Source organism: Apis florea, unplaced genomic scaffold, assembly GCF_048593485.1.
Source record: "Apis florea isolate Af1SG1 unplaced genomic scaffold, ASM4859348v1 contig_3203_pilon, whole genome shotgun sequence".
NCBI classification, from domain to species: domain Eukaryota; kingdom Metazoa; phylum Arthropoda; class Insecta; order Hymenoptera; family Apidae; genus Apis; species Apis florea.
The window spans coordinates 7,115,289-7,140,542 of record NW_028256723.1 but is presented as its reverse complement, the minus strand read 5'-3'; the positions used below and the strand labels follow the sequence as shown (position 1 = coordinate 7,140,542).

Genomic DNA, 25,254 nt, shown 5'->3' with positions numbered 1-25,254 from the left:
TTGCGCGGGCGCAGACACATTGTGGATGCGAATTCACGTGATCGCGGACGTAATATACGTTCCGTTCGATGCATGTGTATTGGAAATATGTGATTTGGATATTTGCATGCAGTTAACTGTTTAAAAGAAAGTCATTGTTTACATGTTTTCTTTGTTAAAAGTGAGGGATAGTATATTTTTTCTTTGACACACTTTATTCTGACATACTTCTCCGTAATAAAATATTCTCGATTAAAAAAAGTAAAATAATACTAATGTCGATAATGTCGATAATCTTTGCATTTTTCTTCACCTATGTTATATTATTATGTATTTGCTTGAATATATCGAGAAATATGTATATCCAACATATAAAACAATGCGTATTTAAATGCATACTGCAAATATATAATGAATTCGAATCGGTTTTTATTTCGATTATAATATATCAATTATAATATAATTTATTATTTCGATTTACATATCAAATAAAAATTTTGTTCCATTTTTCTTATTTATTTTCTTATTTATAAATTACGAAAGTTTCTATATTTTTTTGTTTTCGCTTTTACATTTTTCCTTGCTTTGATTATTGTTTTTATCGTGGCGAATAAGATAATTTATTATTAAACTTGTGATTAAATGATTAATCGATATTCTCACATGTATAATTCTCAAATATTTCATTAATTAAATATCATTGTGCTTAATATAATATAATATTTAAATTTTACATAATATGTAATATCATATGTATAATTGAATTGTGTTTTATGCATTTACACCAATTCATACATATGTATAAATACATATATGTTTTGTAGTAGTAAATTTAAGTAAAGAATAGCAGAAAACAGTAAAAAAGTTTGAAAAGAATAACAAAATCAATAGATGTCACATATTAAGCGCGCAAATCGGTAGTATTAATTAACCGTTCTGAAATATCAGGCATAAGTGCTTTTGATCTCTTTTTCGATAATGTTCCTGTTTTAACAATACGTCGGCCAATTAACATTGTACGATTACGATTTGCTTGATGCAGAGTTTGCAAATGAAAACGTCTCCAAAGTAAAGCTTTGGTATCAATGGATTTTGTCCAATCGTGCCATTCTCCCCGAGTAATCTTCTCACTCTCCATTTCCAATATCTTCTCGATTACGCTGCGTAACCATATATTCCAATCTTTAGCTACATCACTGATATACTCTAGCCATCTGGTCCAGTCCCTAATTTCTAGAGATTCTACTTCTGGCATATATTGTTCCATGAATGCAAGCTGCGATTGAGTTAATAGCGATCTTAACCAAGTTGCAATCTTTCCACATACTATGTTCATAGTAATCTTTAAGTCTTCCGTTAACAGATCTGGATTTTCCAATCTTACTATATTAGTCAATTTTTCGTAGATTGCACGATGTATGCCATTTGTTATTGGATCTTCACCCGTATTTTCTGGTGCGCTTTCTATCATTTTGTAAATAGTATCAATTATTTTGTCAAAGGTAAGATAAGGAAGATCGGTTTTAAACACGTCCTCCAAAGCCTTCATAATATCTATCTCTTTAGGTACTTCCTTAGGTTCTAAAATCTTTTTTGGGGATACCCTTTTTTCGATTTCTTTTTCTTTTATTTTTGGTATATCTTCTATCTTCTCTTCAACCTCTTTTTCCTTCTCTATTTCTACCTCTTTTTCCTTCTTCATTTCTACCTCTTCACTTGGCTCTTCAAGCTCTGCTTCTGGTTTTGCTTCTGGTTGTGTATTTCCTTCTATTTTTAATTCTGTAGGTACTTCTGGTTTCGCATTTTCTTCCGGTTTCGCATTTTCTTCCGGTTTCGCGTTTTCTTCCGGTTTCGCGTTTTCTTCCGGTTTCGCGTTTTCTTCCGGTTTCGCGTTTTCTTCCGGTTTCGCGTTTTCTTCCGGTTTCGCGTTTTCTTCTGGTTTTGCTTCTAATTCAAGTTCTTCAACTGTCTTAGGCGTTTCTAATTCTGTTTCTGTTTCCATTTCTTGTACCATTTCTGATTCTGGTTCTGTTCCTATTTCTTGTATCGCTTCTACTTCTGTTTCTGTTTCTGTATCTCGGATTGCTTCCGATTCTGTTTCCGTTTCCACTTCTTGCGGTACTTCTGATTCTGTTTCCGTTTCCACTTCTAATACCAGCTCTGGTCTTGTTGGTTCTTCTATGCGTGGCCGAGCTTCTACCTCTGCCTCAACTTGCGGCTGTGGCTCCGTTTGTATCTCTGTCTCTTGTTCTTCTGGCTGCACTTGAGCTTCTCTTTCAACTTCTACTGGTTTGTCTACTTCTTCTACCGCTTCATCTACTTTTTCAAGTTTAACCTTTTCTTCTTCCTCCGTTATTACTTTCTCCGGTACTTTTGCTTCTTTCACCTTCTCTTCTTCTTTGATCATTTTTGCATCTTCTTCCCAATCATCGTCCTCGTCGTCATCCTCGTCCGGATATTTTTTTTCAATATCCTCCTCCGCTTCCTCGTCCTCGTCCTCCTCCTCTTCCTCCTCCTCCTCCTCTTCGTCTATTCTCATCTCTTCCTCTTTCTTTCTACATCGTTCCAGAAGCTTTTCTTCTTGATACTGAGCAACCTCAAACAGCACTCCGGTCACCCAACAGGCTAACACGTCAGCCAAGTAGCGCACCTGTTGCGATTTGCGATCTTCGTCTTTTGGTTGACTGTATTCAAGAACATTTATCAATCGTCGGACTATCACTTCTGCGATATCTTTGATCTCTGATTTAGGGAATGGACATTTCCATTTCAAGATACTTCGGACGAAACGTTCGGCTATCAGATATTGGGAAGAAACCGAATCTTTCTCGAATGATCCTACCGTCGTAATACCAATATTTTGTCTTTTCATTTTGTTTGTCTCTTTAAATTGCCATTGATCCGTCCTCTTCTTTCTTTTCTTTGCACGCGTTTTCTTCTTTCTACGCGAGATCATTGCGGCTTGCCTATAACAAATATTTCATCCATAATTATAAACTTGAATGATACTTGAAAATGTTCTAACATTATTTTTCGACAAGATCGACAAGAACAAGAAAGATTATCGTTTATTTGTTTTACTGTACTGTATACTTGTGAAAAATGGGAAAAATTGTCTACATAAAAAATTATTTAAATTGATACGTTACTCAGGGGTTAAACATGTTTCCTTTTCCACGGTTCGAACGAGATTATCCAAAAGAGCTGGTGGTAATATTGACGCGCCTTGCTGTAAAGTTATTAACATTCTGTGCCTTGTTGGCTGAGCCAATTCTTTGATTCGTTGTGATACAGGTTTCAATTTTCTAAGCACCATTTTCTTTTCACATTCTGGTGGACATTTACGGCTATACGAAATTATTAAAAACCGTTTGTATAAGATTGTTCCAAAAGGTTAGAATCGGCCAAATTGTATCATTAATAAACACAAAACTTTTACCTCGGAGTTGCTAATATATCGATGTAATCTTGTTTTGTCAAACAATGCCTAGGTATGACCTTCAATTTTGGAAATGTACAAGGCTCACCAACTACCGGAACCATTGCAAATCTATCTTTTTTTCTTCTTCTTCCTCTTTGTGTTTTGCGACAATCAAGATCATTTATTTTATCCACATGCTACTGAATAAATTTGTCATAAAATTATGTACATAGATCTTTTGTTAATCTAATGATAAATATAAAATGTCAATTTATCAAGATTAATTAATATTATGATCTTAGTGTGATTACAAATTATTTTGAATTGTTTTCAGAGATAGAAAATGAATTAATGATTTGAACGATAGAAAAATATAATAAAAATTAAAAATGAACAAAAGAAAGTGTGTAAACATATATATATATATATATTTTATATATTTAATTAATAAATATATTTAATAAAATAAATATATTTATTTCTATCATAAATTCTATAATTTAATTTATTATTATTATTAGATCCCTTCTGATAAAAATTAAAATCGAAAATGATACTGTTCCAAAATATATATCGTATATTTTAATTAATTAAAATCGATTTAATTATTTTTTATAAAATTATTTCAAAGCAGAATATTAAAAAAAAAAAAAAGTTTTGTTACAATAGTATCTTTCGAAACCTTGAAAAATATCGAAAATATTTGCTTATTAATATAAAAACATTATAATAAATTCTTAAAATTATCTTAAAAACATAAGTTAATAACTTAATTAATAAGATTAAAATTATCTTTAACATAAGTTGAATTTTAATGATAATTTAATATTTTAATAAATTTGAATAAAATAAAAAATAATTATTTGAATAATACTCTTCAGATTCTATTTATTACATTTATATTATTTGTATGTAATAAATCTTATAAGATAAATATAGTGGTTTTGCTTATATAATGTATTCAAGGTAAAAAAAAAAAAAAAAGTAGATTTTAAAAATATCGAAAATATTCAATTTGCCTTAGGTTTTTTTGGAACTTTCTCGGGTTTATCGCAATGTACCCATCTTTTCTTTTTTTCTATTATTCGTGGATAACCTTCGAACGTATCATCCTTTTGCCCTCTTTTTATTTCACGGTCGACAGAAGTAGCCCGTTTAATATCTTCGGGAGAATCATCAGTCTTTTCCATACTCATCTTTTTCTATAAATAATATGTATATAATTTTTATTATGTAATAAAACGGACGGGATATATAATATTCGAATATTTTGTTCTTATTCTTTTTATAATTTAAGTATTAAATATTAATAAAGATATATTTTTGAATAATTTTTTCTTCTTATTCATAAAATACTGATCATACCTATGTATGTATGTGCAATTATAAACTATTTATAAAATCTGATCGAAAATGCAAACCGTTACAATATTTTATATTTTTATTATTATCTCTTTATACGCTTTGATCTTGAATCTTTGTTTGATGTTTGAAGAGGGAGTATTGAGTTAGATGTACTTGAAATTTGTATTACATTTTACTTGGGACCGTTAAATATGATAGGTTAAATGAGAGGTTAGAGAAAGAGGTCTGTTTTGTTTCAGAAATATAGATTTTCATCTCGTTCGATGTATCTCGCATTTGAATTAATGCATGTATAATGTAATATGAAATTAAACAACAATATGAATAAGAATTTAAAGGAGAGAAAAAAATGAAAGAGAACGAGAAGAGGAAAAAAGAAAGGAAAAAAAAAATAATATTATATATAGTAGTAACAGAGAATTGAAGAAGAATATTTGTATAAACGAGGTAATTCGACTACAGTGGGTAAAGTCACTAGAAAACATGCTGGTGACTGAGGCGCCAAAATAATGATGATTACTCCTACAAACTACAACAGTAGTTCGAAGATGGCGGTAGTTACGATATCAGTGCTCGACACCGATAGCTGCTCCGTTTACTAATCGATCATTCCGGGTGTCGGGAGTCGTGCAAAGTAGATGCAAGTTGGTGTGCCTATTTGAGAGAACGCATACTGCACAAAGGGATACTTGGAAGTAAAAGAAGTGTTTCTAAGATATGCGGGTGTGTGAAAATAACTGTTGCTCCTGTATAAGCGACCCGTGATACAGGTGTTTTAGCACAAGATGCTAATTTGAATTGTGTCATGAAAAATGTTGGAAATCAACGAGAGCAACTCAATGGAACGAAATATCATTTGAAACATCCAAGGATATCTTCACTTTGTTACTGCACTGTGCCGAATAATTATGATTATGATGAGATAACAAACGCAGAATGAAATACAGTGGCAGTAACCTTCTTGGTTATGCAGTTTACGCGTTTATTCTATTTTTTAATGGTGAGTAAATTATGAAACTTTTTTTCTTTATAATACTGATTTTTCTATTGTTTTAATTGATGAAACAAAACAAAAAATGTTTTTTTTATTTCTATTATTTCCTCTTTTTTAGTCAATTTTTTTATTTTTATCAGATCATCAGAACTTTTTACTTCATAGATTTGATTAAGTTCGATTAATCCCAATTAACCTTAATTTAAATCTATGCATCTATAATTCAATAAATGAATGAGATATTTGTTATCATTTAAAACTTTTTAATTTTGTCTTTACATCAATTAATTCTTTTTGTCATTTTACATACACATTTAAAACTCATATTGAACCTATAGATTTATTTTTTTTTTCTTCTTTTTTTGTTTTCAATGTTTATATCAGGCGGCAATTTTTAATTGTTTCTATTTGCTAATTTGTCCGATTGACGTAACGTGCATACGACGCATGTATTGCCGCTTATTTGACGACTTCAAACGATATGCGCGTGCCATTTTTTATACGTATTATATAAATTTACTATATAAATTATATTTTTAAATATATATGTATAATCAATATAATAGTTAATTATGAGGTAAATTATAGATAAATTCATATATATTATTAAACAAATGTTTAATTTATGAATTTAATTTCTCATGTTTTCATTGTTCAATAATCAAATAAATAAATAAATAATAGATTTTTATAAGTATTTTTACAAATATTTTACAGTTATTCATGCAGAAAGTGGTGTTACCTGCAAAGATCAACAAGGACGACCCTATGAAAATACTTTTATATATATTCCTGGTCCAGAACCCTGCACATTATGTGTATGTGATAATGGCAATCCAAAATGGTGTAAAGCACTTGTTTGCAAGTATGCAGAGGTATTTCAAATGCTAAAATAATTATATTGCTTTGCATTTTATATTATTTTTTTTCTATGATTAAAAATTTATTCATAATTCATGTATATCAAATAGGAATATTGTAAATCTTCCCGGCATATTTGTTGTCAATACATTTGTTTGGATGATACATTATTATCTATACCAAATGATAAAACTGATGGGATTGGTAGCAATACCACTGATGCTACTACAAATTATGACATAGGATTACGATCTGTTGCTAGTTTTGTAACAGCTGTATTGTCATTAAGTTTGTTATTTTTCTTAATACATCGTTTACGCCAAAGAAAGATACGAGGTATTTTTGTTTTTCAATTTGTCAATTGTTTTTTTCTCAGAATAATAGATAAAAAATTGATTATTTTGTAAAAGTTTGTGTGGCAGGAAGGCAAAACAGACAGTTAGCAGAGGACCAAAGAAATTTAGGTAGTATGGGATATTTAGATCGAGATGGATTATCACATGGTGTTCCTATGGATGACATTCCATGTGGAGCTAGTTACCCATTATGGAAACCACCTAACAATTATTTTCCTCGTGGTGAAGCTCCACCACCTTATGAAGAGGCAGTAGCAGCAGCACGAGCAGAACAAGCCCTTTTATCAATGAATCCACAAACGCTTCCACAATTAAGTTTTCCAAATACCTATTTGCCAAATACTAATAGTCGTACAAGTATATCATTAGTAGGGAGCACACAAAGTGGCATAAATGGTAATTCATCAACATTAATTTGCGACAATGGTTTAACGGATCAAAGTGGCTTAATCTCAACACCAAGTAGACCAATATCAAATCCAAATATATATTCTAGTTATCATCAATCGAATCAAAATGAAACATTATCTCCAAGTGTTAGTGTAGGAACTTCAACGACAAGTTTTACAATGGGAACAAGTACTTATGAGAATTTACCTACTCCCATTGGAATTCCAAACTTTGTTAATCAGCGTCCTAATGTAACTGTGCAACCTTTACCTAACATGCAATCTACTATTCCAAAAAGTTATCAAACACATACTACTCTCCCTCGCCAAACTGGAGCATTTACAATATCTGCAACTTTACCAAATTCTAGTGTAACTGCTCATCGTACAATTCCTAGAACTTTGACAACTCGTACTGGTGCAAAGTTACAAGATATTATAAATGATTGCACTCAGAAAGAGTTTTTACGATCTACGATAACAACCGATCTTACGATGCCGAATTTACCACATTCCACACAACAAAATGCTATGATTAAATTAGAAAATACAAGAGAAAATGCAAATATGTTTTCTGAAGATATACAAATACAGCCTTCTTCTGCATCTTCTTCAGGATTGCAACAAATTGAAAGGCAACCTTTGGATCATAAAATAGATATAAAATCTCATGATTTTAAGGTGTAGTACAAAATGTAGTGTTGATATTGTATTTTTATATTCAAAACATTATAAAATTTAATTTTTTAAACGTACGTTATATAATAATTTCCATGTATTTCAGCCACCATTAAATATAGCTAATGGTATTAATGAAGAAGGAAGTTTTGAATCAGTAGCATGTACTTGTAGCATGCAAGCTCTTTCTACTCTTCACGATGATACAGACGATTATAGAAGCGAATGTGAAAACTGTAAAAGCGCAACAGGTTCTCGTTATTATTTAGATAACGAAGATGAATTGATTACTTCTCCTCATGAAACTATGACGTTACATAGAAGACCAGATGAAACAGCTTCAAATGCTACTCCTCAATATTATAGAACTTCACTCACACTGCCTATAAATACCCGTCAACGAACAAGGTAATTATAAAAAACAAGTTATTCTTCTCTTCTGTTAATATTACATTACATTAAAATTATTTATTAAAATGTTATATAAAATTATAAAAAATTATAAATATGAAATATATTATTGAGTAAAAAAGATTTATTTTCTGTTTTTCACTTTTTTTTACTATTTTCTTTATATTTTCATTTTTTAATAGTATCTTTTTTTAGTATTTTGATATAAATATTTTTAAGAATTAATGAACTAAAGAAAATGAATGTAATTTTTTTATAAAGTTCATGCTATGATACTATAGGATGATACTATAGGACATAATTTACCAATATTTCTTTATATTTAGGAGTACCGGCGTTCGAGAAAATTGGTTCAATCCTATGCCACAAAGTTCTACAGAATCTTCAGATGAAAATTGATTGCAGTTATGTGTTTTCCATATATCATATAATTATTAAAATAATTTATAATACACTGTCAATGATCAAAATTCAGTATTACGACAAATGAACAATGTTCATATTTTATTGCGTTGCACAACACCAGTTATTGTTAAACAATATTACATTGTCAAATTTTAGTATACAAATGAAATTTTTTCTATCTTGTTCACTGTGTATAAACTGTTCACATATTCAAGCTATGTATGATCTATGAAAAAAATGAGTCACATTTTTGCTCTCATAGTTTTTCTTTATATGTTATGAAACTATGAGAGCAAAATTTAGATATATTTATTATATAACTTAAAATTTCGATATTTAAGTTGAAAAACAACAGCTAAGGAGCAAAATAACAACAATTTACAATTTCTAAAATTTTTTTAACTATATTTGATGCATATCATTTGTTAGAAATTAATCAAAATTATTGTTAAAAATGCAATTTTTATCATTTAATCCCTGCGGAGTTGAATAATATATATATATATATATATTTTCTAGGTACTGAATAACGCAATAAAATATAAAGAACAGATTGGTTCACACTATATACATTATATATATCTTTTATTCAATTATCATTGATTTACTTATTTGGTAAAATGATTTTAATGTTTATCATTCAATGACATAAACAAAATATAACTATAGGATAAAATATGAAGGTAAGTTTCTTAATAACAATTTGATAAATTTTTAAAATATTTCATTATATGTACGTATATTATATTAGTATTTATATTACTATTAAATTTCTAAAGTTTGTTATAATATTTTTTTTATTTGAATTTTTTTATTTTATATAGAAATTTTTATTCAACTGTATTATTTGAATATAATATTTTAAATGAATTATAAATATTATTTTTATATTAATTTTCATTTTATTCTCATATTTTGACAAAAATAATCAAAAATATAGTTGTTATATATTAATATTCTTTAACATTTCAAATTGCTTTGAATATATAGGTGGCGAAAAATTTAAATTACATTGAACATAATTCAATTTTTAAAGTTTTGAGTTTTAATTTTTAATATTTCGATTAATTGTAAAAAATTTTAATATTTTTAAAATCTTAAAATTTCAATGTTTATTTAATTATTCAATTATTTAATTATTTTGCATATTATAAAATACTAAATAATCAATATTTTTAAACTTATAAAGACTTTCGAAACTTAAAAGACTTTTAAATATCGAGTCACATTCGAAGTGATTCGAATTTTTAGTACTGAAAAATTTCGAATCGTTTTAAAATTAAGATTCGAACGCCTATCATGTATACCTAACATGCATACAATATGCAATGCACAAATATATGTTTTGAAATCTTTTAAAAATACATATCACTATTAAGTACAACCGCCACACATATACAATTTGTATCAAAATTGTATAAATATATTCGTTTCAGTTAATTTTTGATATATTTATTATTATTTCTCAGTTTTTTAGTAACAACAAAAACAAATATGCATTATGTTAAATAATTAAAATATTTTCGTGGTTTTGTATATATATATATATATATATATATATATATATATATACATATATGCATGCTTGAAACAAATCTATTAGTCTAAATAGTGTGAATCAGCCTTAGTGTATATACTTATATTATACATGCACGTATATGTTATACTTCTTTTTATCTATGATGTAAAGTTAACTTTCCTTTTTTATAATACAATGCATGATATAATTATTCATGTTGTACGCACATAAGATTTTAAATCGTAAATTAAAATTTTTATTCTATCTTATTTTTTATATATGTAAAAGTTTTTTCATAATCTATTTTAATGAAACGTTTGACTATTCAGATTTTACATTCAAACAGTTTATTTGCATATAATATAATGAAAATTTTTATTAACTGATTTTAAAATTCTGATATAAAAACAAACATTTTTAAACCTATACAATCTTATTTTGTATAGAAAAAAAAAAATTTTGCATGATAATAATAAAATATTTGATATTTTTAGTAAATATAATGATTAAAATTGTTATTTTTGATTGATGATTTTTTTTAACACATATATATAACAAAATATAAAATGATACTGATTTTCTAAATTACACAATTTTCAATAATTTTAATATTTGTTTATGAATAGAATTTAAGAATTAGACTGATTATAATTAGTAATATAAAAATATCATATTTCAATTTTTAATCAAAAAGCATATAAAATCTTATTCGTATAATACGTTTTTATATGTATTCGCGATACATTATTTATTTTTTTATATTATTATGAATATTCTACAGTTCTAGCATGACTAATTATTGATAATGTGTTTTCTAATAATCATAATATTTTATTATTTGAAGATAATTTTAATTATATTATTATAATTTATATTATATATTATTGTATATTATATTTATAAAATATTTTAATTTATAAATTAATTAATCAATTTTATTACAAAATATTAAAAATACAATTATTTTCAATCATAATTCTTTTCTCAATTTTTAATTTAAATTTAGATATTATTTATCTTATTTATATACAGAGTATATATTATATTACATATATAATTAAATATAATTAAATATAATTAAATATTTGTACTCCAAAGGGTATAGGAATAGGTATAGAAATATAGAAAATAATTAACAATTATTATTAGTTGATTTTCTTTAATAATTGAATAATTATTATCTTATGTTAAATGAATAAACATATAGTTCATTTTGCTGCTTTGCTGCTGTTAAAAATACAATATAAAAGTATATAAAAATATAACTAATTGAGAAGGTATTGAATAAGTTGAAAAGGATGATTGTAATAATGATAAAAATTTGCTTCAGAAAATAAAAATTATTTTATTATATAAAACATTATATTTATGTACTTCATGTAATAGCATACAAAATTATATAATTCAATACAAAATTATATATTTATAGCAAAATTATATAATTTTTATAATATATATAAGAAATGATATTAACAAATCATAAAATTACTAGCATTTAAATAATTTGAAAAAAAGGTATTTTCAAAACAGAATAAAAATAATAAAATAAGAAAAAAATTTTTTATTAATAAAAATTTGGGAATTTAATAAACTGATTAAAATTGAAAATTAAAAATTTTTAATTATTGAACAAATAATAAATTATTGATTATCATATGATTGAATAATTATAAATAATAAAGAAAAAAGCTAGCTAATTTTATAATTTAATAAATAAATAAAAATAATTCTAAGTAGAAAATGAATTCTATAAAATAAAAAATTTAAAAGTATTGGATTATTTATTGGGGCAATATTTTTGTTATGATTACATTCGTCTCATCGAACTATACAATCATCTTTCTCGTTGATTACCCTTTGATGTGTTCAGTCTAGTGGAGATATACATTATATTTAAGGTGTTTATATATCTTTAAAAATTTACGATTTTTTTGGTATGAATTTCAATTTGAGTGAATTATATGTATAAGATAAATATTGATAAAATAAAAATTATTTCCCTAACATTTAATTTATAATATTTATTAAAATTTCAAATATAGAATTAATATAAAAAAAGAATAGATCTGTTTGAAGTGTTTTTTAATTCTTTTCACCGTAGCATTAGCGCGGATAAGTAAAATTGAGAAAATGTCAGATAATAACAGAGATCATAGTATTAGTATATGGAAAGTAATATTGGTAAAAAAAAATAAAAGTTTTTTTAAGTATAATCTTCTATTGCCTATCATAATACCAGAATTTCAAACTATTCATTCTACTGTGTCTCTACAATGTTATAAATGATTGCATCCAGCTATATTCTATAATATATAATATATACATATATACATACAATATATGTTAAAAATTAAATCTAATTTATTCAAAATTCTTATAATTTAATAAAAATTAAGTATGCATATTTTTAATTAAAATTATCACATTGTAGTTACAATGAGTCTGATAACAAGAATTTCTAGATTTTATCACTTAAAATTTAAAACATTTATTTATATAAATTATTCTATGTTATTATTTAAATATAATTGAATCTTTTGTTATTATTTTTTTATGAAATTTTGAAATATAAACCAATTTTTCTGCATATATCCATGCAAAAAACAGTTAAAATTACTTAATATTTAATGCGCAAATTTGAAAATGTTTTTATAATTAATAATTTTCAGAATTTACATTAATTATTATTAAAAATACTAATATGATAAATACAATTTTTTATTATAATTATTTTTTGAAATTATGAAATCAATTGATAGAAAAATCATGAAAAAAAAATAATGATAAACATCGAACTAATAAACATATTAAGTTATGAATTATCTTTGGTAATTAGATATGTTGAGATAACTAAATGCAAAATAAAAAGAAAAAAAATAGGATATAAGATGAAACATAATATTTTATAGCAATCATTTGTTGTAATTTTAAATAAAAATATATCCAAACTTTTTTTTGCAGGAAAAAGAAAAACAATTATTCATTTATATATATATATATATATAGAATTCATGGGTAATAATTAATTTTTTAATTTAAATAAAATATGAAATAAAATTAATTTAAATAAAAATGAATTTAAATAAAATAGATATGATATGATTTTATATAATTAATAATGTAGAAATAAGATACAGTTGTAAAACCAGCATTTTATAAATAATATTACATTTTTAAAAAAACAAAAATATACATGATATAAAAGCCATATGAAGATATACGTATCCACCTGTAAACAAATTCTGTAAAAATCAAAATCTCTCTTCTCGTAATCGTAATTCGTGTGTTCATTAAATTCGACTATATTACATTCTTGAAAAAAATGTGTTCATTATATAATAAATCACTTTCTATATTCATACAGTCACTTGATGAAAAAAGGTACAAGCTGGATTTAAAATAAATTTGAAAAATGTTCAAGATTCAAGACTCTTGTTGTAGTTCAAACGGTACAAAAATTTGAATTATTTAATTGTTCATCTAATGATCAAAATATTGTAATATATTTATCTAAGTAGATTTAGAATAATATCTTTATTGCTTACTTGTGTAAGTGAATTATAAAATGATATAAGTTGTATTAAAATATTTGTGTCACTAGGCTATCATTTAATTGTAATAAATCAGTACTTTACATAAACTATTCTACTATTTGTTATATATACAAGGTGTTAATATATTTATTAATTAATTATGGAATATCTTTGGCAGGTTGATTCTAGAGGCCATAAATATAAAAATTAGTTTATAAAAATGTCAGTTGAGAGTTATTTATTAAATTATAAATAATTCAAGTTTCTCTTAAAAGCGAGGCAGAATTAGGGCGAAACAGCGAGGTAGAACTCTCACTTTATAACACCCTGTATATACATATACATATATAATTTTACATTAATTTATTTACTTTATTGTATTACTGTGAATTATTGTATCACTGTATGTAGATAATTTAAAAGATAAAATTTGCTGATAAAAAAATACTTTAGATATTAATAAAAAACTTTAATATTATTTGATATCGAAATTTTATAACATAATAATATATAATTTAATATAACATTTCTAAAATTAGATATGATATTATTGCATATAATATTTTATTATTTTTAAATTTTATAATTTTATAAATATATAAAAGATCTTTAAATTTGAATAATATACAAAATTTACAATAAAAATATATATAGATAAAAATTTGTACATACACATGAAATTCGAAAATTTTGTATGATATATCATCATGCACATACTATATCAGCGTGACACCATTTAGATATAATATACTAGATAATAACTAGATAATAATTTAATATATTTAAATTTTCTCTCAAAATTTGTACATATCAATCGTATTTTATTAAGAACTATGTTGTTATAGTACATTTTTTATTAATATTCTTCTTTTTTAAGCAGTTTAAATAAAATAAGCATAGGTATTTTTTACTGAATGCGTTACTTCGAAAAGGATTACTTACATAAAACACTCGCGTGTACACACATGCGCAGACATGCCTAACCTTCAATACATATTTTTTCCATTAAGGTACATATGTAATATTTGAAATAAATGAACAATATGGGTATACATATTTAACGATCGATAAAGTAATTATTTACATATATTTGATATATTTTTTGTTGTGAAATATAAAAAAATTTAATTTCATACACGTAAGAAAAAAAATATTATTTATTTTTTAGCAATCAAATTATTCCTTCAAATTATACTCGGAAAATATTTTCATGTGTTACAAGTGAATATAGTTTACAAGTGAAAATAAAAGATAAAGTCATAAAGAATTAATGTATAAAATTAATAATTGACAAGAGAAGAAAAAATATTTTAATTTCGGTGAAAGCTAAAAAATAAAAAAGTAAAACCAAAGAACGCAATAATGAGTGTTTGGTACGCAATTAATTAATTTAATCAAACGCCATCTCGTGCTACGTAAAGGTATCATTTAAAATCAGTAGTTTTCCAGTTCTGTTTCGGCATTCGCTTAAAACGTAATCAAGTACACCAAGAATTGTGACGGATTACGATCCATCACGATAGTCAGAAATAGGCAAGAGGAGCAAAGAGGACACGTAAAAGATGGCGGAAGCCGTTGTAGACGGGGCAATGTCCCGATTTTTTTGTCACAAATGCAGTATCGAAATTGAACGTTTATTACCTGTAAGTATATTTATCCATTTTTTATATATTAATACTTATATTAATAAATGTAACAATGTAAAATCGCAAATTTTATATTTTGTGCTGTCATTTTGTATCACGCGTAAAAATTCTTTTCTTTTTGCCTTTCGTTCCGTATAGGAAATCGTATAAATATTACTATTTTCAAATTAAACATTTTTACTTTCACTATTATATGTTTATATTAAAAACAGTTAACATTCAAATATTATGAAAAATAACGTTATTTTGAAATATGAAATTTAATTACGTGGAAGAATATCTGTATATTTTAAATGTTTTTATATTTACTTTCTTAAACTTCTTATTTTTTCTCATTTTGATGAAAATCTATATATAATATTCATAATTACTTTTTTCAGAAAAATTTGTTTAATAAGTGTTTTATTGTTAAATATTATATAATGTATTGTTTTAATGAAATGATATTTTGAGAGAAATAAATACAAAAACAATTTAATATAATGTATTGACTAAATTTTCAGGTTTTTTGATGTATGAAAATTCTTTATCTTCTAATTTTATATTCTATATCATAAATTTATAAAATGTGTATAATGTTTGTTATAAGAATATAGAATTATTAAAATATGTTTGTATATACATAATATTTGTATATACATAATTCGATATCGTTTAATCCTTTTTTAGGATTACACATGTCCAAGATGCTCAAGTGGTTTCATAGAAGAATTGGAAAGTGATAGCAGTGATAGTGGATCTGGAATGCACATCAATAGTGACATAGATGATGTAAATAACAATTTTCATAGATGATGTAATAATAACTATAATAGTAAATAGTGTTATAACCAGTTGTGTTATAGATGATATAAATAATGTTGCTAAATCTTAATACTCTTCTGTTTTTTAATTTTATTATATTCCTAGATATTTTACTTTCATTTTTATTAAATATTTATTATGTAGCTTTGGGAACGCTATGCAGATGTTCCTCTGAGGGGGGAATATGAGATGGAATTTTCCAATCAGTTTGAAACACCAGTTAGTTCTAGCAGAAATAATGGTCCTGCTGGTAGAAGACGAGTTCATTGGTCACGTAATGCCCAAGATACACGTCGCTCTAATAGGTATATAATTTAAATATTTTTAAAAATCCAAAATTTTATATATAATATATATTTATAAAAATTAAAATATAGATAAAATATTTCTATTGTTTTTTAACATAAATATATTTATTTCCATTGCATCTGTTTACATTAATTTTAATTATATATACCTTCATTGGACACCTGCTTGTTTTATCTAAAACATTATAATTCATCTAATAAATAATTCCTATTTGACTATTTCTATGTTGAACAGCAGTCGTGGAAGACAGGAAGTGGTTCCTGTGTCTGTAGAGAACTTCATACAAGATTTTATACTTAATCTCTCAGAAGGGGTAGCACAAGCTGCACAACTACCTGTGTATGTATAATATTTATCATAAATTCATTATTTATATAGATGACTTAAGATGGATGGAATAAATGAGAGTGATTTTATATACAAAAATGAATAGAAGAAAAAGAATAAATATTTTTTCGTTCAAAACTTTTTTAGTAGTAACTCAAATTTAAAATATTTTCAAATACAAAAATTAAAATTATCTAAATAAATATTTCTAATTGGAAATAAATAAATTACTTGTAAGAAATTAAAATAAATAAAAAATAAAATAAAATTTTATCATTTTTGTTTTTTAAAAAATTTAAATTGAAAATATACAAAAAGAAAAGAAATCAGGTACTTTTAAAATCAATGAATTTTCAATATTCTCAAAAATTAATTTTGTAATAAAAAATCTTATTCTATATTTTTTATTTTAATATAATATGTACTCATATTATATTGAAAATTATCTAATTTTATTTATATTTAAAAATTTTTCAAATTTGATTTACTAATAAATAATAAAGTTTTTTTTACAAAAAAATTTAATTTTTTAAACTATTTTTGCATATAATCACTTTTTATTTATTCATATCATTCATCATAAGACATGTATTTATGTGTGCAAATTTGAATGTATTCAATTTTATATTATTTAATTTTAATAAGTAAGGAATATTAAATGAATTTGGAAAATATAAATTAAAAAATTATTATATGTATGTTGTTTTGGTTTATGAATTTTATTTATGTTAAATATTATCCTGAGTGAATTTAAAAGCATATTTTAATTTCTAATTCATTTACAAATTTTTTTATTTATTATATAAAAAAATGTTATGGTATATATTCTTAATAAGAATTTTAATGACATTAAAATCAAATTTTAATATTAATCTCAATTTTTTATTTAAGATATATTTATTTGTTTATTAGAAAAAATAATATTTGATATAGTAAGTCTTAACTGTATAATATAAATAAGGAATGGTTCTGAAAAAATGTGAAAAAATTAATCACAATATAAAATAAAATTTTTCTATTTTAATTTTTCTAATTTCTATTTTTCTATTTTATTTTTTCTATTTTCTATTTTCTATTTTATTGTTTTTAAAAAATTAAAATTAAAACGGTTTGAAAAATATTGAAGTACAATTTGCTATTTCTAGATTAAATATGAATGAATTATTGATAGGTGATTATTCTGCATATGAAAATAAAAAATGTAGAATAAATTTTTTTCATTTAAAAATTGATTTGAGAAAATTGAATTTGAAAATTTGTTGATTACATGATTTCTTCATTATATGTTCAATCTCTAAAAAAAGAAGTTAAACAATAAAATTTTATTCTACATTTTTTTGCTTATTTTTATATATGTAAAATTAATATGTTTATAATTCATATATATATCATAATTAAAAAATAATTAATTTTAATTATATTTGAAAATTTATCTAACAGTTTTATTCAGAAATAGCCTAAATAAAAAAGTTTTATTTTATATTTATTTTTTTATGTAGAATCATAAAGATACCTATCCAATTTATACTATTACAAGATTCTCTGTACTTTAGCATTTATTTCTTATTATCTTAACATTATTGGAAATCCTATAATTAAAATATATGTTTCAATTAAGCATATAAATATATAGATGAAAATAATACATTTTATATATTCGCATGTATTGTGCATATGTGCATATATACGTGCTTGTATATGTATTCATTTATTTTTTTAAAATAATATAAAATTGATTGATTTCATATTATGAAAATGAATTATATGTATATATTATTTCATTATATAATAATTACATATTATATAAATAATATACTTATTGTGTTAAAAAAAGGAGATAATTAGATATAAATAAAAATAATTTAAGAATGTGTTATATAAAAATATCAGAAATATTATTAATGACATTTTGATAAAATTATTATGATAATTTATCTCTTTTTTGCAAAATTTTAATGTCTAAAAATATACTATTACATTATATAATAATTATTTATTCACAAAACAATAGATTGTAAATTAAAAAATATTAAATATTAAATAATAGATAAAAAATTACTTTCACTTATATAGATATATAGATAAATATATATATAAAAAATGTAACAATGGCAAAAGAAGAAGAACGCTTGTTCACACAGGATAAAAGTCATTATATTTTATTTATATTTGGTATTACTAAAATAAAACACAATAATGTAGATTCAATATTAGACTGTTCTTGGGAAATCCTGGAGATTATGTTTGGGGTCAAGATGGCTTAGATGCGATTGTAACACAATTATTAAATCAAATTGATGGAACTGGACCACCTCCCTTACCAAGAAAACAAATTGATGAAATACCAACTGTAACTGTGAATCAATATCATGTTGGTAAGTAAAAAATATATATTGTAATTCATAAAACATAAAATTAAATTAAATATTAACAATAGAAAATTTTTACTAAATTGCCTATATAGATAGTAAACTTCAATGTTCCGTTTGTTGGGAAGATTTCAAACTTTCTGAACCAGTTAAGCAACTTCCTTGTTTACATCTATATCATGCACCATGCATTGTACCATGGTTAGAATTGGTAAATAAAATAATATATAAAAATGAATTTTAATTTAAAATTGTACAAGTATTTTTTGCCAATACTAATATTTCATGATATTTTTTTTTTATTTCGTTTAGCATGGTACTTGCCCTATTTGTAGACAGCATTTGGGAAGTCAGAATTCAACCGAAGTACATCAGGATAATACCGTAGGACGTAGCTTAGTCGCTCTCTTTAGGTAAATTATGTATATCATTTATATACATTTTATATTTAAAAATAATATACAAAGATTTAAGTAGTCATTCTATAAAGATATAGAATTCATAAATATATGTGTTTTTAGGGCAACCAATGAATCGAACAATACTAGAACATCATCAACTTCATCCTCGAGTGGTAATAATTCCAGTAGTAACTCGTCGAGTGAGATTTGAGATTGATTATCACGACTTATTATTTTCTCTACCTAGCAGGACACACAAATATACACACACAACACGCATCTATTTTTCACTTTTTTCAAATTTGTTTTCTGGCACTGTTTATTTGAGCGATGCTCATATATACTTCATCAATATTGTATCTCGATACTAATATAAATTTCAAGCTTTATACTTCAATCCATGATGTAATATGAATCATACAAAAAATAATGCAGTATCAAATTACAACTTGCATGTGTTGCTTTGCTTGAATTATAATGAAAAATGAATATTAAAAGTTAAAGAAGACGTGCGTATTTATAGTTGAAATAATCCTTATTGCTATATATATGTATATATTTATTTATGCGCGCGCCCAGACATAATTTTATAATTTGCAAAAACATGCAATTCATGGAATTTTCTAAACAAACTTGTCCAAAATTTATATAAGAAGAGAATGTATGTTTCTTTATAAAAATTTAAATTTGGATGTTTAATAAATTTAACATAACACAATGATGTTTACAAAAAGAAAAAAAAATACACTGTAACATAATCTAAGCGTAGGAAGTGTGTTATACATAAAAATAATAGAACAAATATTAGTGGTTTTAATTATGTACAGTTTAACTGAACATTTATGCACGTGATTAGAGCATCAAATTTCTACTCGGCATACTTTTTTCATTTATATGATTTTAATTTTTGATGTCATTTAATTATATTATATTTCTTTGAGTTTAAAAATTGTTGAAAAATTAGTCATTATTCTTATTTATATGGTTTTTTTGATGTTCGCATCAATATTGCTTTATAAGGTGTCACTCATATTTTATTTTGACTATTAATAAATATTCAATTTAGTTATGTATAGTTATGTACTGATGCATAAAGTACACAAGAATAAGCTGTAAAACAAGATTAGCTAAACAAAATTATGAAAAATAGGAAGGTAAATGAGCTATAATATTTGTGTTTGAAGTTGTATTTTATTTTTCTTAAGATGGTTGTATATTACGCTATATAATTTATGCTACTCTCTTTTTATCATAAAATCATACATAAATATATTATATCAACTATTAGTATAGTATTGTTTATTTATATTCAAATTTCTACAGGTTTGGTACAGATGCAAATTTGATCGTCCATAATTCACAGTTGGTAATTAAAATATATTAAATATAATAATATGGTAGATAATGTGAATAGCATTTAGATACGAATACGTATCATGTTAAACTTTATAGATTCCAATATAGTATACAATTCAGGTAATAATTATCTGCAATATGAATAAACAAACACTATTTCGATTTGCCATATTATATAGTATGTAATAAACTTTAATGTTGTTGTTCTTATAGATCAGTGAAATTTAATTTGTTTCCGTGATATGTATAACAAAATACAAAAAAGCATTAATTTTTTGTATTGTCTGTTTTTAAATATAATGAGTGGGAAAAATGAAAGATTGTAACTAAAAAAAAGAAGATTGTATTCAATTTACATAATTAAATATTACTTAATTGCAAAATAATTGTAAACAAGCTTGATAATAAATAAATGGTTTTTGTTTAGAAAATTTTTAATTTAAATTTGATTTTTAATAACAAAAATACTATTTATAGTGATAATAATAATAATAGTATTAATAGTAATTAAAAATTTTTTAAAAATATTTTGTATATAATTGAATATGTAGAAGTTATATAAATACTTTTGAAAAAAATTATGTAAAAAGATATGAAAAATCATTGCAATATTTAATGTAAAAAATTTACATTTAAAAAATTTAATACGATATTGTAAAAAATAAAAATCAAAATTTAAAATTTTTTTATGAATTTTTCTTTTCTTGTCTTTTTATGACAAATAATTGTAAAAGATTTGGTATCTATTTTAAATTTATGTAATTCATATAAGTTAATCAGTATTATATATATATATTATATATATATATATATATATATATATACACACACATATATCTGTATATGCAATATGAATATACATAATATTTGTAATAATAAAATAATTCTTTTAAAATGTTATGTAATTATAAAGTGATTGTTAAATATAATAATAAAAACAAAAAGAAGGAAAAAATATATATTTTAAATTTTAAATTAGGTTATGGTTATACAAGTTAGACTGTTAGAAAATAAACAGATAATACTAGATTTAAGTGCAAAATATATTTAAACTGACATAATAAATTGTTTTTTTATAGAAAATTGAAAGAAAATTTATATTGATATCAAATATTTAAATTTTAATCAAATAATTAATAATATTAATAATATAAGAAATAGAATTTTTTTTCGTTAATAATATAAAATTAATTTAGATTTTAAAATTAAATGTAATCGAGTGAAATATGAAACATAACCAAGAAACAAATATTTGAATCTATTTCTATTAAAAAGAAGAATAAAACATTTTAATGAATAAAAATTTACAAGTTCGTATACATTAAGTGAAATGAATATTTTGATATATTCCAAATTTGCAAAGGAATGGCAGAAAAGGAGGCAAAGATTGAATACGTGACAGAACCTTGCCCTATTAAACCTCGTAAAATAGGTCCACAAAATATAATATTACGTTTAAAGCGTCGAGAAACATTTGGTTGTCCTTATCCGGGGACACATGTGCACTGTGCTAGACAATTTTATCAAAATGTATTTCCAAATTTCACTGTTATGAATGTGGAAAAACCTCCATGTTTTCTTAGAAAATTTAGTCCTGATGGTCATTATTTAATAGCATTTAGTTCTGATCAAACTTCTATAGAAGTTTATGAATATCGTGGTGCATCTGCAGCTGCTGATTTATTAGCAAATTCTGAAGGTGAATACATTGGTCATAAGAATGATGAATGCAGTTTCCAAATTAGAAGAAACATTTTTAATAGATTTTTTAAGGTATACTATATTATTTGTAATTTTTTAATATAAAAATTGAGTTATAAATGATTTTTAAGAACAACAATAATAAAATATATTGTAAATATTTATAGGCTAAATGGATTGTTAATGTGGTTCAAAGTAATGAACAATTGAATAGAGAATGTAGTTTATTTACAGATGATGGTCGGTATGTAATTGTTGGTTCAGCTGCTCATATTCCAGATGAATTGAGACCACATTTCTATCAAGTAAGATATTGGATAATAACTTTTATTCTTACTTCATTATTTTATATTATATATAATTTATTATATATATTATATTTTATATATAATATTAAATTTTATTTTTTAAGATTTATTCTAACAATGAAGCATTGACTCCAAATCCTAGATCACCACTTGAAGATTACAGTTTACATCTTGTTGATTTACATGGAGGAAAATTATGTGATACTAGACATTTTAAAGTAGATAAAATATACTTATCTCATAATCAAGGTAAATAATTCATGAATATATGTTATTTATTTAGATTCATTCAATAAACATTATTATTTATGTAGGCCTCTATCTCTATAAAGATATATTGGCAGTATTATCAGTACAGCATCAAACCATTCATATATTTCAAATTCTTGATGGAATGTTTATCAATGTTCGAACAATAGGAAGGTACTACTTATTTGAGAAGATACTTTTTATTTTAAATTTGTTTCAATAATAGTTTTTATATTATTAATAATTGATTTTGATTTGAAATAGATTTTGTTTAGAAGATGATGCTTATTTGGTTAGAAGTGCATGTCCTGGAGTAAACTGTCGTCCATTTAGAGATGTTACAATAAATTGTCTCAAACATAAATTGTTAGTTTATTTATATAAAAGAGCAGCATATATTAGTGATACAACAAAGGATCCATATGAATTAAGGCGTTTTTATCAATATTTTGACCAAGTATGTAAAATATATTTATTATAATGTTTTTTACCTTAGTAATATTTTAAATGATCTTAACAAATATTTCAGTTAAATGCATTACGAATGTGGAAAATGCAGTTATTAGATACAAATCATATTCTTGTAAGATTTGCAAGTGAAGAAGTAGCAACTCTTCAAGCAAATGAACCTAATGTACAACCTGCACTTCTAGTAGTCTATGATATGGTTACTGCCAAAATATTAGCTGCATATGATAATACATCTACCCAATTATTAACACAATTTGAAAATTTCAGTGATTTCTTCAGGAATGCTAGAATGAATGGCGATTGTCAATATATGTGTTCCCCATCTAACAATATTTATGCAAGGTAACATTCATGAGAATATAATGTAATGTATGTTCCAATATTATGAAGCAAAATAAAAAAAAAATATCAAAAGGTATTTTATTATTTTATAATTTGAAATTCTTTTTCAAAATATAAATATTTAAAATATTGTAAAAAATTAAATTATTCTTTTTTCATAGATGTACATATTTATTTGTCATATAATTTTGGGACATTTTTTGCAAAATGGAATATATTTTTTCCTTAATTCTCAATTCTATTCTTAAAAATAAAAATATTAATGAAATGAATGATCTTAATAATTAATTTTATTATAGATATCATATTAATTTTATTATAGATTGTTACAACAGAGATTTAAACAAACAATAATAAGTGCCAGATATGGTGGTGTTACTGAAGCTACAAAAAGATTACTTGCTCAATTGCCAATATGCGCTCAATCTTATTCTAGTTCTCCATATTTGGATTTGTCTTTATTTTGTTATGATGATAAATGGGTATCTATGATGGAGCGTCCTAAAGCTTGTGGCGAGCATCCTATACGGTATAATTTTCATTTGATTTTTTTACAAAAAAATCACACAAAAATTATTAAAATCATAAATATTTTATGAATTTTGTAAGAAAAATATCATGAATTGTTAAAATTATTTTTATATAAATTTTTGACAATAATTAATATAGATAATTGAATTATTAATATTGTCGCATTATTTTAAAGGTTTTATGCTCGTGATTCTGGTCTTCTAAAATTTCGAATGTATGCGGGAATGTTAGGTCGTACTACACCTACAGCTGCAAGACGTTTAGTTGCATTTACCTTTCATCCGACAGATCCATTTGCTATTTCTGTTCAACGGACGAATGCTGAGTACATCGTCAGTTTTCATGTTAGACATATTTAAATTTTCATTAAAAATGTTTTATTATATATTATTTTATATTTTTCCAATGAATACGATCTCATTGTACAGTTTTAACAATAATTATTAATAATTTTTGAACTAAATCACATTTTTAAAAAAAAATTGATGTAAATGTAAATAGTTTTATTAAAAAAGATTAATTAGATTAA

The 25,254-nt window shown here is 23.9% G+C and overlaps 4 protein-coding genes across 17 annotated transcripts; 3 read left to right on the top strand and 1 right to left on the bottom strand.

Annotated features, from left to right (window-relative positions):
- Positions 1 to 386: 386 nt before the first annotated feature.
- On the bottom strand, positions 387 to 5,206 carry LOC100865425 (uncharacterized). Its single transcript, XM_003692428.4, has 5 exons — positions 4,766 to 5,206; positions 4,420 to 4,602; positions 3,419 to 3,597; positions 3,129 to 3,326; positions 387 to 2,945 (listed from the first exon to the last, which is right to left on the bottom strand). Exons 2-5 carry the CDS (start codon positions 4,594 to 4,596, stop codon positions 881 to 883), a joined length of 2,619 nt encoding a protein of 872 aa, XP_003692476.3. The 5' UTR covers positions 4,597 to 4,602; positions 4,766 to 5,206; the 3' UTR covers positions 387 to 880.
- Positions 5,207 to 5,321: 115 nt separating this feature from the next.
- Positions 5,322 to 10,299, top strand: LOC100870460 (uncharacterized). Of its 2 annotated transcripts, none has more exons than XM_003692391.4 (6): positions 5,322 to 5,765; positions 6,477 to 6,634; positions 6,731 to 6,956; positions 7,031 to 8,046; positions 8,150 to 8,451; positions 8,781 to 10,299. In XM_003692391.4, exons 1-6 carry the CDS (start codon positions 5,702 to 5,704, stop codon positions 8,851 to 8,853), a joined length of 1,839 nt encoding a protein of 612 aa, XP_003692439.1. In that variant the 5' UTR covers positions 5,322 to 5,701; the 3' UTR covers positions 8,854 to 10,299. The 2 variants fall into 2 exon arrangements, with proteins under 2 accessions (XP_003692439.1, XP_012340148.1); XM_012484694.3 differs by having other exon boundaries at positions 5,374 to 5,765; positions 7,043 to 8,046.
- Positions 10,300 to 14,686: 4,387 nt separating this feature from the next.
- On the top strand, positions 14,687 to 21,554 carry Iru (E3 ubiquitin-protein ligase Iruka). 13 transcript variants are annotated; one of them, XM_086910897.1, is made up of 10 exons: positions 14,687 to 14,983; positions 15,080 to 15,284; positions 15,361 to 15,554; positions 16,227 to 16,328; positions 16,506 to 16,666; positions 16,908 to 17,009; positions 19,212 to 19,372; positions 19,462 to 19,577; positions 19,679 to 19,779; positions 19,888 to 21,554. In XM_086910897.1, the coding sequence occupies exons 3-10, from the start codon at positions 15,474 to 15,476 to the stop codon at positions 19,976 to 19,978; spliced, it is 915 nt and encodes a 304-aa protein (XP_086767023.1). In that variant the 5' UTR covers positions 14,687 to 14,983; positions 15,080 to 15,284; positions 15,361 to 15,473; the 3' UTR covers positions 19,979 to 21,554. The 13 variants fall into 13 exon arrangements, with proteins under 13 accessions (XP_086767023.1, XP_086767019.1, XP_086767021.1 ...); XM_086910893.1 differs by having other exon boundaries at positions 19,200 to 19,372; XM_086910895.1 differs by having other exon boundaries at positions 16,905 to 17,009.
- Positions 21,555 to 21,974: 420 nt separating this feature from the next.
- abo (de-etiolated protein 1 abo) lies at positions 21,975 to 25,254 on the top strand. The gene is made up of 8 exons (XM_003692385.4): positions 21,975 to 22,896; positions 22,992 to 23,129; positions 23,237 to 23,381; positions 23,447 to 23,555; positions 23,646 to 23,838; positions 23,911 to 24,194; positions 24,517 to 24,723; positions 24,901 to 25,254. Exons 1-8 carry the CDS (start codon positions 22,489 to 22,491, stop codon positions 25,082 to 25,084), a joined length of 1,668 nt encoding a protein of 555 aa, XP_003692433.1. The 5' UTR covers positions 21,975 to 22,488; the 3' UTR covers positions 25,085 to 25,254.

Excerpts from the sequence above, each read along its gene's own strand:
- abo (XM_003692385.4), top strand. The coding sequence starts at position 22,489 with ATGGCAGAAAAGGAGGCAAAGATTGAATACGTGACAGAACCTTGCCCT. Across the intron at positions 23,556-23,645 it reads AATGTTCGAACAATAGGAAG|ATTTTGTTTAGAAGATGATG; the intron begins GTACTACTTATT and ends GATTTGAAATAG. Across the intron at positions 24,195-24,516 it reads TCTAACAATATTTATGCAAG|ATTGTTACAACAGAGATTTA; the intron begins GTAACATTCATG and ends ATTTTATTATAG.
- LOC100870460 (XM_003692391.4), top strand. The coding sequence starts at position 5,702 with ATGAAATACAGTGGCAGTAACCTTCTTGGTTATGCAGTTTACGCGTTT. Across the intron at positions 5,766-6,476 it reads GTTTATTCTATTTTTTAATG|TTATTCATGCAGAAAGTGGT; the intron begins GTGAGTAAATTA and ends AATATTTTACAG. Across the intron at positions 8,047-8,149 it reads TAAAATCTCATGATTTTAAG|CCACCATTAAATATAGCTAA; the intron begins GTGTAGTACAAA and ends CATGTATTTCAG.
- Iru (XM_012484790.3), top strand. The coding sequence starts at position 15,474 with ATGGCGGAAGCCGTTGTAGACGGGGCAATGTCCCGATTTTTTTGTCAC. Across the intron at positions 16,329-16,505 it reads TCAATAGTGACATAGATGAT|CTTTGGGAACGCTATGCAGA; the intron begins GTAAATAACAAT and ends TTTATTATGTAG. Across the intron at positions 16,667-16,904 it reads GATACACGTCGCTCTAATAG|CAGTCGTGGAAGACAGGAAG; the intron begins GTATATAATTTA and ends TATGTTGAACAG.
- LOC100865425 (XM_003692428.4), bottom strand. The coding sequence starts at position 4,596 with ATGAGTATGGAAAAGACTGATGATTCTCCCGAAGATATTAAACGGGCT. Across the intron at positions 3,598-4,419 it reads AAGTTCCAAAAAAACCTAAG|CATGTGGATAAAATAAATGA; the intron begins GCAAATTGAATA and ends TTTATTCAGTAG. Across the intron at positions 2,946-3,128 it reads GAAACATGTTTAACCCCTGA|GCAAGCCGCAATGATCTCGC; the intron begins GTAACGTATCAA and ends TATTTGTTATAG.